Source organism: Rhinopithecus bieti, unplaced genomic scaffold (assembly GCF_001698545.2).
Source record: "Rhinopithecus bieti isolate Rb0 unplaced genomic scaffold, ASM169854v2 scaffold_13259, whole genome shotgun sequence".
NCBI lineage: Eukaryota > Metazoa > Chordata > Mammalia > Primates > Cercopithecidae > Rhinopithecus > Rhinopithecus bieti.
Window position 1 is genome coordinate 2,306,941 of NW_016807544.1, and position 13,526 is coordinate 2,320,466.

General features: G+C 52.1%; 1 protein-coding gene across 6 annotated transcripts in view; it reads right to left on the reverse strand.

Moving 5' to 3' along the window:
* Positions 1-1,533: 1,533 nt before the first annotated feature.
* DPF3 (double PHD fingers 3) overlaps positions 1,534-13,526 on the reverse strand; it is a 292,122-nt gene continuing 280,129 nt past the window's right edge. For 5 of the 6 annotated variants that reach the window (XM_017882782.1, XM_017882779.1, XM_017882783.1 and 2 more), the window contains 2 exons: positions 12,494-12,575; positions 7,498-11,960 (listed from right to left, as the gene is read on the reverse strand). In XM_017882782.1, coding sequence (XP_017738271.1) covers positions 11,890-11,960; positions 12,494-12,575 — 153 coding nt within the window. In that variant the 3' untranslated portion in view covers positions 7,498-11,889. Of the gene's footprint in view, positions 1,781-7,497; positions 11,961-12,493; positions 12,576-13,526 lie in introns of those variants that run through there. The other variant, XR_001887453.1, reaches the window with a different exon arrangement.

The following is a 13,526-nucleotide window of genomic DNA, read 5'->3' on the forward strand; positions in this document are numbered from 1 at the left end:
CTTCTAATACCGTCACCCTGGGGGTGGAGATTTCAACATACGGATTTTGGGGGACATAACATTCATACCATAGCAGACCAGGATGCAATGGATGCAATGCCGGGTTCCCTGGGGTTAAAGCAGAAACGTGCACAGCTCTCCATGCAGATGAAAGGCCTGAATGATGTGGGTGTCTGTGTAATCTGCTGCTGCCTGGACTTTGTTACATGAGCCTAAGTCCCCCCGATTGCTGAAATTAGCAGTTCAGCACTGCAGGTCCAGCTGTCACTTGAAACTGCTTTGGGTGAAGGCCTGGCCTTTCCCCTCTGGTCCCTGAATGCAGACATCTCTCCCACTGGAGAGATCGCTCAACAACCTGCTCAATGGCCCATGTCTGCAGCAACCATCAATGGCTCCTCTGCTGAAATAACGGCCCCACATTATGCTTAGAAAAGCAAAGGCTGAAGGCACACGGATGACTCATTAAAGAACAGTGCAGCACTCACTTAGGGGAGGAATAAGAAGTGACATGGTGTCTTCCCACTGCCATGCCCACCTGTGTCTTACCAAAATTCACAGTAGATTCCAACTAAAACTATGTTGACTGATTGAGACCAGGGAGCTTGTGTTCTAGTTCCCTCAATTTCCCCCTTGACCCTGGTCATCACATGTTGTATTACTAGCTGTCTGGTGCCTGCCTCCTTGGCAAGACTGTGAGCCTCATGAGAGGTGGAGCTTTGTCTTCTCTGCTGTAGCCCCACTACCTAGCATAGAGTAGAAGCCTTTATTTATCTATCTAAAATTTATTTTTGGAAGACTGACTCTTAACTTGCAGCCTCAGAAAACCAATTCCCGCATGGACCAGGAGTCGTATACCCAGAGGCTGTTCCTTGAAGGCCGTTGCTAAGCAGACTCTGGAGACTCTAGGGGCAGATATGTCCTCTGTGATGCTTCTTGCTCCTTGCCCAGGGCAGCCAACTCACTGCCTTTATGGAAGGCAGCTGAGAGGGAAGGAGCAATGACTCAGCTGGCTTCTAGACGGGTCCTGCACCAGAGGTCTCTCTCTCTCCCCAACAGTATTCCTCCACCTCTGCGTGAATCATCTCTGAGTCATCAACCTCCCTTGCCCCAGAAAATCTAGGGTGCTCCCTTCAGGATGCCCTAGGATCTTCTCTGAGGGGTCTCCAGAAAATGAGCTCCTCTACTTCTGCAGCTGAAGCTCTCAGTTAAGGCCTGAAGCTATGCTGCCCGCTGTGCCCATGAAAGCTGTCACTGTGACTGTGGCTTCCCTGGTGCCATGTATGACGTGGCCAGAAGCCCATCGTCAGGCAGCAAGTGAGACCTGGAATTTGTTGCTCCAGGAGTCTCCTTGCAACCATGAAAGCACTAGTGTTTCTCTGGAGCCTGATGCACATGCCTGTGTGTTTCTCTCTCTCTCACACAATGCAGTCCTACTGCACACCCCAACATGAAATGCTCTACCCCCACAGGATCTCTACATTTGCAAGTGAGGTCCTAACTATTGGTAGGGAAAATAAGAGTTTCCAAGAGTTTTAGAGGCTTTTATTTGTTTTCACATTCTCTAAATTGCAGACAAAAGATTCACTACGTGGGTAGTCAACATTGCTAACCAATCACAGAACAAGATACTAACCACAGCAAGGAAGGGGTAGGGGCTTGTGACTCAGTCTTTGAGAACGTGCGAGGGTTCCATGGGATATCGAGGGGTCCCAAAGACAAAGGCTGCTCGATCCCCATGTCATTCTTCATCCCATCAGCAACAGGTCTCCCTCCCAGAACCCTGTCAGGACAGGAGAAAAGGCAGTAAGAGAGGTGGGGCAGTCCTGGCACGTGGGCCACCAGTCTTCTGAATGAAGAGCGAGTCCCGGGTCTGCTTCCAATCTGTAGGTTCTCCTGGAGACTGTCACAATCTGGCAGCTCTCTGGGAAGTAACAGAACCGGCATGTCCCCTTAGGATGGCAGGAGATGTGGCACAGCCTCAATCTCCAACACTGAAACACAGAGAGCTTGATACGTCCCTTAGGGCAGAAACATCACAGCACTTCACGTTAGGAGTCACGAAAGAGTGGGAACCTGACACACGTGGGAAGGGCACATCCCCAGAGGACAGAGGGCCAAGGCGGCACACACACCTACAGACAGAGACCGCAACATCACAGTAAGGAGGAGGACAGCTAACGGGGTGGGAGCCGGGAGCTTTTGTTTGTCTGTTGCTGTCATTGCTTTTTAGAGAAGCCAGGGTGAGCCAAATGGAGGTACTGTCTCAAGACCATTACACACAACTTCCCAGATCTGTAGCTCTTTTCTGTAACCTCATGAAAGCTGTGTCAGACTCAGTCCTGGTCTGAAGTACCCAAGCAGACCAAGGCAAAAACTCATCCACAAGAGGCAATGCGGTATTGGGTTCCAAGGATCAGTGGGGAGGGCATTCAAAGGAGCAAAAAGGGAAACCCTGTTTCATAGGCATTTCTCTCGCTGGAGCCCAACTCTCTTGTTCATTCTTTTATGACTAAGAGTCTCAGAAGGAGTTGTGGGTATGGGGTAAAAGAGACAAGCAGGCATGTTGGAATGATGGGGATAAAATGTTGCAGTGGCTTCCCTCTCTGGTGCCCACACCTGGAAGAAGTGATCCCAGGTTTGCGTCGTATCTGCAGGTCTAGAGACATCAATGGAGGCAGTAATTGGAGATCTCAGTGCATTTCCAGGGTCCCCTTTCTAAAGGCAGTTTAAAGCAATGGAGGGGCAGTACATTCCTAAGGCTGTGAGATGCCCAGGGTCTCTATTCACCAGCTGAGAAAGGGCATTGAAGACTAAACACACCCCTTTTGCAAGTCCACATGCTCTCTGACTCAACCAGAGGGCATCCAAGGCCTGGTGGAGCCTGTGCAGGCCTGAGCTTCCTTGTGGAGCAGCGGGTAGGCAGCTCCTTCCCAGGGACCTCTTCGTCCTTCCTACCGCAGGAGCCACCTGCCAAAGCCCACCCGGAGGAATCCCGGCATTCATAAATGGACGTGCCCTCACCAAAGCCACTGGACCAGCCTGTCCCTGAGAAGAGACACAGAGGGATTTCAGCAACGAGAAGAAAACCAGTTTCTTTTGGCTTCTTAGCAGAGATGCTCCATGTCTTGGCTGTCAAAGAGAGAAACTGGGCTTTAAAATTGCCCTCACCCTGAACCCACTTGGCAATGGGGAGCAGACCTGGTTGAGGTCTAGTTCTGGCTTTTGTGAATCGACCGTGTGACACAGACAGCACAGCATCAAGCCAGGAGGGTGCCTGATCAGACTGTTCTCAGACTGAGAGTGCACTCAAGGGCAGGCAGGAGATGGAGAATTCTCAGAGCTCAGCCACTGACTCTCAAGCTCCCAGGCTCATCCCTCAAGCAGCTGGGGACCTGAGGGCTCAGGGTCCACCACTGGCTGCCTGGGAGCAGTGCTGCCAGTCTGGTGTGGAAAGGGTCCAAGTCAGAGGCCTTTGCCTCACCCCTTCCACCAGCAGGGCCATTCAGAGGAGCCTTGGCTCAAGAGAACGTTGCCCACAGGCTTTCAAGTAGGTGAGTGCACCAAACCCCTTCATGCTTTTCAGGCTCTCACGCACTTTAAAACCAGACTCACAGCCAAGCCTTGTGTCCCTGGCTACCTCCACAGAGATCACCAGAACTCCCCTCACTGGGAGTCACGTGCCGTCTAGGGCCCCAGAGGAGCCTTCCCTCCGGCCAGCCCCACAGAGAAGCTACAGCTCTGAGCCGACATCCACACATTGACAGATACATGCTTTCCCCCAAGCCCAGGCATTTTGCTTGAAAGCGAGCTTGGTGTGGCTTCTTCAGGGAATAACTCAAAGCTGAAATCTGGCTGTGACACGTGTGGAGAAAAGGAAAGATGAAACAAATGGTTTATTCCTAATGCTGTCAACACAAACAACTGATAGTCTAAGCCAGCATGAAGCTAGGATCTGACAAGCACCTGGCCAAAGGTGAGCATGGAAGGTTTTCTGGAAAGCTCTCTGATGCTGTGTTTCATCCCTGCACACACCAGCAGTGCCAGACACAGGCATGGGGCAGCTGACCTTGCCGGGGTCTAGTGGGGTGTGCCCAATCTGTGCATGAAGTCTCCCCCACCCCAGTAGTCCCCCTCTCTGCTTTCTCTAGCAGGGACAAGACCACTGTGGGGGTCATTTTCTGCCTCTGATCAGGCCCTACCAATTGCACCTCCCTGTCTTCCACCCCAAGAACCTGCAAGCAGCACTGGGGGCACTGGCTGCCCAACACTCTCCAGCCCAGGTGCCTTCATCAGTTCACCGGTTTTAATGCTGAGGATGCTGTCATCCAAAGGCATCTAGTGCCTGGAAAAGCAGATTAAAGCAACTAGGCTGAGGGCATCTGTTTTCTTCCCCCGACCCCTCAACCTCCACAGGATGGAAATCACTGGATGCCTCCACCTGCTTGTCTTCTACTGATGAACACGCATCCTCAGCAGAGAAACCTACATATACATCTACCTTCCGTGGTGGCGCGATACTTGACCTATAGTCACGATTCCTTGGCAGAGCTTAATTTTATAGCTGAAAAGCAACTTGAAGCCTGGGCCAGGATGTGGTTTATTTTCCAGCCTCTACAGGACCTAGAGCATTGCCTTGTACATAGTCAATGCCCTGCCAAGGGTTTTAATTTAGCCAGTAACAGGTCTGCCTTGCAATGATTCATGGCAGGCAAAAGATGGGTTCATTTTCCACAGAGGAAAAACCCCCAGAGTGGACAACCATGGCAAATGAGTGCGGGGCAGCTCGGATGGACTGTGTTCTCTTTCCCGGCCAGAGGAGCACAAGTGCCCCCTAAGCATCTGACCATTCATCGCAAAAGCATGACCCATCTGCTTTCCCAAATGCCATGTGGACCAGATGCACTGGTGAGCCAGGGACGCCCTGCCTACCTACCCCGCCTCTCTCCAGCCACCTGCTCCCCACCTCCTCTGCTCTGAGATAATCGTTCTATATTTTCATGCTCTCGCTCACATATCAGGCAGTGTTTCTGTCCTTTTTTTTTTTCTAGTACCTAATTTAGGCCTCTTCAACTACATGTTGAAAATGTGCACGGGGTATATTTTCTTTTTCCTTTACACCACTGTTGCTTCCCACTTCCCACCTCCACCCCACTCCTTAGCATCTAGCATGGCAGAGGGAAGGGAGGAAACAGTACAGGGAAGGGAGAGGGCAGGATGAGAATCGAGGTCTCAGTGGGGAGTAGACATGGAAGGGCAAACCAAGTCTGTAAAAACCACAACCCCCATTCTAGCCATAAAAGCTTTGCATCCCTTTGATAGCAGAATTGAGATTTTTCAAGTCCCCAACTATTACCAAATGTCTCTCCTGAAAAGAAGCACAGGTGAACGAACGAAGAGAAGGAAAGAGGCATGGAGCCAATGGCTTTCCAAGCACAAGGCTCCCTTTGCAACCCCTGTGGCTGTGCAGGAGCTGAGAGCCAGAGGAGCGGGACTGGAGAAGATTTCAGGAAAGACGCACCTTGCCTGGCAGCCCCTGGCTCTCCCTCTTGTCCTGGAGCAACACCAAAGTTTCCCTTTAGTTCATTAAGCAGGGTGTGTGTGTGCGCATGTGTGTGTGCGCGCACGCACGCATGGGCATTCCTGTTCTCATCATCAATATTCATAACATTGAAATGAATAACAGAGACACAGAGAGGCGAGCAAATGAGCAAATGGGATGCAGTGAGTGAAAATATAACCTGGGGGTCTGTAGGATTGTGTTGCTGAGGGGATATACAGGCCCCAGGGGCTCGCGTGCCTTTCCCATTTCCTACAAGGCCCACTTACCTGCCCTCCCGTCTCCACCACGGCCATGTTTATTTGCTAGACAGGGTTGGTGCCAGCCTACAGGGCCATTTTGCTTGCTGCCTGGGCTAGAGGTCATGATGAGTAATTATATCTCTGTCCAATAGGGTTCTGGCTGCCTGCCAGTCCTGGTTCCTGCCTTCCTCTCGCCTGCCCTGGGAAATGTTGCCATCAGCAAAATACTCCCTTCTCCTGGTGGAGCCAAAGAGGGGGAAACTGTGAAAGGTCCCTCTCTCAAGGCCACCTGCCCTGCGACCTGAAGCTGGCGCTGGAGCAGAGAAAGGGAAGGAGTGAGGACAGAAGCTGGAGTCACCTCAGGATCCCCTCACAGGCAGGGCTCACTCAGAGCTCAGAGAGCCTGTTCCAGGAACCCACTCACTTCCAAATATTTCCCCTCATGCAGGGAGTTCCCTGTTCCTTCTGGAAAACCCCCTGGTAGGGAACTGGCAAGCCCGGACCCCTCCTCTTCAGAGTTTCCTGACAGCACTTCCTTTGGGCCTCTCTTCAAGCTGCCTGGGCTGCTCACATGGAGGGGGCGCCCGCCGCACAGCCAGGCCTCCCCGGGGACAGCTGCTGAGAGGCTCCAAGGCAGCTCCCACTCACTCTGCCTGGGAGGCTGTCCGTCCTCCCACATCCCGGGTGCCCAGCAGGCAGCACCCACATCTTCCTCTCCCCTCCTTCCCCTTGCCCCCCTCTCAGCTGTCCACTCACAGTCCACAGGGTCTCCAGCCTCCCTAGAAAGGGGTTCCTAGCTCTCCAAGACCCTCCACCAGCTGCCCAAAGGCCCTGAACCAACCCCTCTGTCCCGTTGTTCCACACTCAGGGCTGGTGGCTGTGGTCTCTGGCAGAGAAACATAAGCAGACTCCCAAACCCTGGGAATGCTCAGAAATGGGGGAGGGAGCCCCAACCCCCAGACAGCTATGGAGCCCACCTTCTGGCCATGGACCAGTTAGACTCTGCAGCAAGTTAGGGCTCAGGTAGGGAGACTCGTAGGCCTGAGGCAAATTAAAACATCTGTTCCCCACCACCACTATCCTTCCCCTTCACCTGGAATCCAAAAGCATGCTCTGGGGATGGGAGTAAGTTTGCAAAAAAGGTAACACACAGCGGGGAGAGGAGGAGCTCTGTCCACTTTGCAGGGGGGCAGAGGAGCAGGACTGGCCAGGCCCCCGCTTCCCTTCCCAGCTACTGGTGTCCTGGGCTTGGGGGACAGGGGCCTGGGGCCTGACCCGTCTGGTAGCAGTGCCTGGAAATGCTTCACTCCCCAAGGCTGCAGGCATGATCCAGCCCTCCCTCACTGCCTTCTCTCTCCAGTTGGGTGAGGGGCCTGCTTTGCCCTCAGAAACATCCCTGAAACCCCACACAATCAACAAGGGGCCTCAAGAAAGAGGGAGCTGAATTAGAGTTCAGAACTGGGCAGAGGTTTGGCCTTTTTAAAAAATAATAATAATAGTAATCTGCTGCCCAGGATCACAAGCCTCAGGAAAAAAAAACAAACAAACAGAGTTTCAATCACTGTTCACTCCCACCTGCTGCCCTCCAGCTCCTTAGCTCCAGGATTTCTGCCTGAGGACATCCAGCTCTCTGCCTTGTTCCGCCAGAGATCCTTGCCCCTCCCAAATGCCCTCCCACCCTCCCTTCCCAAGGCACCCCTGTCTCTCTTCCTCCCCAGGAATGGGAGCCTGCTAAAAGGGACACCAAGTCACCACTGCTACAAGGAGCCAGGCCTGGGACTTGCGGCATCTTCCGTGGGAGTGTGAGCGTGAGTCTGGCCAGAGCCAACTTCTCCACTGGGACCCCCTGAAGAGGGGCCAGGAGGGGCAGCCGGGGAGTGAGAAAAGAAGGGGCTGCTCCTGTCCCAGCACTTCCACGACAGGCTAAAACCGGCCTGGGGCCAGGGATGTGGTCCTCAGGGCCCGCCCTGGGCCATGGGGCAGCACAGTGCCCCTCACCTCCTCACACGCAGACCCAAAGAGGAGACTGTAAGCCCCTCTTTTTGAGTCCTGAGGCCTGAGGTTGCCAGCAACCTTTCTTCAGCGGCACAAAAGAGTGCAGGTCTCCTCCACTTGCTCCCAAAGGAAAAGTAATAACAATCATCTCATTTTTCTTCCTTAAAACATCAAAACTTTGAAGCGGAGTGTTGAAAGGAAGCGGGCTGTATTCAAAGCACGAAGATAAAAATGCACCATGAGTGTGTAACCCTCCAGGGTATCATGAAACCATCACTGTGAAACCCAAACCCTCCCCCAACTTCAAAACCTGTTATCTTCCCCAGCTCTGGAGGAATCTGGCCTCCTTCCCTCCCTTCCACCCACCCACGAGCTCTTCCCTGGTTCCAGTTGGCTGGGCTCAGCCTGCCTGGGCTTCCTACCTTGCCCTGGGGCAGGGACAGGAGCAGGGGAGCTTTGGGACCTGCTGGCTCCTGCTTCAGGGGCAGTGAGTCAGTGAGGGGTTCCGAAGGAAAGCCAGAATGTCAATCTCCTAGCAGGAGCCCTGTTTCTATTTCCACATAATGTTGCCTGTGCTGGATTTGCTACAGGTCCAAAAAGCAGGGCTTCAAAAATGCCTGCAGGGAACAGGATTTCCACTTCCGGGTTGAATCCGGCAGCCTCACCTCTCTGGTTTGCTGGAGCCACAATACAGAGGTCTCCTGGTGAAGCCCAGCAAAGGTCTCCTGGCTGTTCCCAACATTTGAGCCGGGAGACAACCCCATCATTGTCTCCATTTGGTGACCTCTGCAGAAAATGACAATAGCTACCATAGAGTGGGAACCATCATCGTGCCAGACCCATGCCAGGACCTTTACCAACGTCACCTCGAATAACTGCAAAGATCATGCTGGATAGGCCATGTTTCCCCACCTTACAGACGTGTGAAATGAGGCTCAGAGAGGTGAAGTCATTGGCCCAAGGTCAGTCAGCTAGAAAGTGGCAGTATTCGTCAGAAAGTGAGCGTTACCCATGAACTGAAACGAATCATAGCCCTCTCTAAAAGTCACCTTTCCTTTCTCAACTGCATTAATCTTATAGAAGGGAGTATCCTGAGCACCTTCATTTTAAAGTCCCCAACCCCATGTACATCCCTCACCTCCACCCCACAGCCCATGAAAGTCATGATTTCCTTGGTCACAGCTTTTGCCAGGACCCTGACCATGGGCAGCCCGGCCCTGGCAATATAAACTCCCTTTGGTCACAAGGGAGATATGAAGAAGACATCTAACCTTGGCTAACACACACAAGAAGGTGGACATGGAAAACATCTGGAGTTCTTCCCACACAAGCATGGCTCTGCAGTGCTTGTTTATGTAGCAAAACTCTCAATCTCGCTCTGGAATAGTCAGGGCAAGTGTTACTATCTCCATTTTCCAGGTGGGCAAATTGAGGTTCAGGGAGGTTAGGTGACTTGCCCAGTGTCACACAGCTACTCCATGGCAGAGGCAACACAAAAACCCTGATCCTTCACAGGCATCCTGTGATTCTAGCTCAGAGAATGATTCTAGCTCATTCTCTGGGGTTCAAAAAAAAAAAAGAGAGACCAATTTAACATTTACCAACCCTGTCCTCTTTTGAACACAAAGGTGATAAATGTGACCATGGAGACTTTTGTCTGCTTGCAGTACCATGACAGTGCCAGCCCACAAGTTGGCTTGCTATCCCTGCTTTCCAGATGGAGAAACTGAGGCCTCCAAAGATGAAGAATGGGTTGGCCCCATTCTGCAGGGAGTAATGAAGCTGAGAGGGGAACTCTGGGGCCATCCTAATGTCACTCCAGAGCCCTGACCCTCACCACTGCAGGCAAGTTCCAGTGCCCTGCCTTGGCCTGGGAGACCCAGCTCAGGTTCAGCTTGTGTGGGCAAAGCAGACGTGGGGCTGAGATAGAACAGAGGTGCCCTATCGCCTGCACTTCTGTGGAAAACAAATTTGCACATACTCCGAAGAGGACGTGTCAAGTTGTAGAGCCACAATTTGGGGTTTCAGACTTGCTTTTTAAGTTTTTAAGCTATTGTGGCATTTGGGAACATTTGGGGAATTTTTTTTCTCTAAATTTAAATTAAAATGACTCTCAAAACCAATTATTAGCCTTTGGAGACAGCCTGCTTTGAGTTTTGTGGGAAGAGAGAGAGCTGGAGTAGTCAGGAGAGAAGATGTGCCCCTCTGATGGAATGTCACCCTCCCTATCCGTCCCTGGGCCTTCAGGATTCAGACGAGCTCACCGACCAGCAGGCGGAAGGAAATTACTTATGAGGGAGACGAAAATTCCATCCGGACAGGGGCCCTTTAAATGAGACCATTATGTATGTGTGTGATTCACTCTGAGGCCACAGGCCCCTACAGGAGAGTGACCCCCATCGCTTGCCACAGGTCACTCTGCAGAAGCGTCGGGGAGACCCATACTGCTTGGTTTCATGCCAGGCTGCCCTGGGTCCACTGGCCAAGAGCAATTAGCCTGGAGAGGAGCACTCCTGCTGAGGGACAGCACAAATACTGCAGCCGGGCAGAAGTGGCCCAACTAGCCCGAGTCTCCGGGAGCTTCCTCAGGAGCTTAAGAACTAAAAATAACCTGGGCCTTTGTTGTGAGCAGCCAGACCACAGAGATGGAGCTGATTTCAGAGAAGCCAAGCATGCGCGAGGGTTCCGCTCACCGGGACCTGCCCTTCGGGCAAATGATTTTTCCAGAAATATGTCAGTTATTGTGCTGCTGCTGTGATTCAAAGTCAGCCCAATCCGCTCCAGCCCTCGGGGCTATCTTCCAACACACAGAGTTCTCGGAAGCTCAGCCTCCCCACCTCTTTCTTCTAGATACGTGTTTTTTTGAAAACAAGAGTCCTGCACGTTTGGGGAGCTTAGGAGACAAGAGTAACCCCCGCACTGAGAGTTCTAAAATGTGGCCATCCTGGTGGTGAATAATGACCACCTCACCCTAATTATTTGTTTAGATAACAATCTTCTCCTTCCCCCATGTTAAAATTCCCAGTCAGGTCTCCGTAGACAATAGCGAACGTACACTACGTGGAAGGAAGAAATTACTTAGGAAAAGGGATTCAGAGCGTGGCATCAATACTGAAGGTTTCTCAAAGCTGCAGCCCCCTGTATCCAGCATTCAGACACATGATTGGGCAGCCTTCACTCCCCTTCCTGGTTCTTGAGTCCCACCAGAGGAAGCTGAACCAGTTCTCCAGACCCAGGTGGGCTGAGAGGCAGAGGCTTGACCGTCTTCCTCAGTCCGTAGGCTATGTGGCTGGTCTCACCTAAAGGATGTCCCAGCTCTAAGGTCAAGGAACCAGCCTGGCCCCTTGCAAAGTCTCTCCCAATGGATAACAAGTACTGACTGGCTATGGCGGGGCCTTGGCACCATTTCCACAATGCTTCCTCCCACGTCTCAGCGCCTCTCCCTCCCTCCCCGCCCCCATCTAGTAACTTGAGGCAGTGGATCAAGACCAGGCTGGCTGTGGATGCCACTGCTGAGGTTCTAGAAGGCAACTCTTTGTCTCCACAGACACCAAGGAACAAGAAGGGATTGCAAGACTCCAAGTCTAGAAGTTTCCAGTGAGGCTTGCCATAAACAACAACTTCTCCACAGCCCTTTGTTCCTCAGGTGAGAATTTCAGGATGAAGAGCCTAAGCTGGAGGGGGCGGGGGCTGTGCGAAGATTTCTTGGAACACAATAGATAAAAAACACCACACTACACACAAGTGATAGATGAGTGGTCAGGAAATGGCTTCCCTTAAAATGGGAACCAATGAGAGGGCCTCGGTGCTAGGGCAAAAGTGAAAGGGGTTCCACGGGGCTAGGGCCGCGGTGTTCTTCCAAAGAGCAGCTTCCTTCTGGTAGAGACAAGGAGGTGCTGGCTGAAGTTCCGCACATATCGGGGGAGGTCAGGAGATGCCTCACCCTCTTGGTTCCATGTGTCCGTGCCCCTCTGGGACTATTTCTTTTCCTTACAGTTGGTCTGTCTGGATATGTGGGAAGAGGGCGCGTTCTGGTTTGAGCTGGGCTCTGCTTTAGCCTCTCCAGCAGCAAGTCACATTCTGTGACCTAGGGCCCTAGGCCTGGCAGCCGAAGGCTGAGGCTTTCTCTTTGAGCAGTTCCCAGCATAAGTGGCAGCTCCAGCTTCCTGCAAGAAATGAGATGGCTTTAGTAGCAGCCCCTCTGCTAACTCTGGAGCCCCACCCCAGTGCCCCTAACTTCTTGTAAACCCTGTTTCCTTTGAACTTCGGCGATGCAGAAACCAAGTCCCAGACCTGAAAACGTGCCGGAGTCTGTGGCTCAGCAGAAAGCAGGTGCTCAGAGGAGATGGGCTCAACTCTTATCAAGACCCTCACTCCCTGGTCATGCCTCCAAACTAGTGTCTCCGGGCCTGCGCTAGTTTCCCTGGAAGCTCACACCTCCCCAGCATCTCCACTGCATGTCTGGGAAAAACCTCCTCAGCCCTCAAGTTGAAATTTCAGCTGCTTGGACTGTGCCTCAGTTTCCTCATCTGTAAAATGGCAGTCGTCGTACCTACCTTGTGGGGTTGTGACGATTAAATGAGACAAGACATGGACATGTAAAGCCCTTAGCACAGGCCTGTACTATGGTGAGAGCTCAGTAAGCGCTAGTAGTAGTAGTATCTGCTGCTGTTGTTATTGTTGACCTCATCATCATTACCTTCTGGGGGCTCAGCCACCGGGGGATTTAAACAGTACATGTGATAGCCACGGTCACAGTCATCGCAGAAGAGTAGCTGGTCCTGGTGGAACATAGAGCAAGCACAGAGGAGGAGAGATTCCATTATTTGGGGCCAATGTCTGGCCCCCACTTACCCATCAGCCTTATTTCCACATCGGCCTCACTGGATCCCCTTTCCAGGTCCCACAGGGAGTCCTCACTGTCCCCTGAACATGCCTGTGCTTTTCCCACACCTAGAGTTTCCCCCTCTACCTCCCAGACTATATAAATCCTACACCTATTTTAGGGTTCTGCTCAACTCATACCTCCTCCAAGAAGCCTTCTGTGACTACCACCTCACATCCCAATTTAAAAGGATTCCTTATTCTTCTGAACTTCCAGAGCCAATAGCTCTGCTTCCAAAGGGCAGAAAATGTCTCTATTGTCCATGACTTTATATATTTGAAGATCTTTTTTTTTTTTTTTTTTTTTTTTTTTTTGAGACGGAGTCTTGCTCTGTCGCCCGGGCTGGAGTGCAGTGGCCGGATCTCAGCTCACTGCAAGCTCCGCTTCCCGGGTTTATGCCATTCTCCTGCCTCAGACCCCCGAGTAGCTGGGACTACAGGCGCCCACCACCTCTCCCAGCTAGTTTTTTTGTATGTTTTAGTAGAGACGGGGTTTCACCGTGTTAGCCAGGATGGTTTCGATCTTCTGACCTTGTGATCCGCCTGTCTCGGCCTCCCAAAGTGCTGGGATTACAGGCTTGAGCCACCGCGCCCGGCCTATATTTGAAGATCTTAATTGAATTCTTCTGGATTCCACTCCCTCCATCTGTGAAATGGGCAACAGCTGTACTGGGATGAACCTCAGACCCTCTTCAGGGTTTCATCAGAATGTAGAAAAATGCAAGTAGCGCCATCCCTTGGCTTCCAGAAGCTTCCTCACTGTCTGGAGGCTGGAGCCCAGGTGAGAACAGGTCCGCCCAGGGTTGTGGTTAACTTCAAAGGACACAGGCCATATCTTTGCACCCATG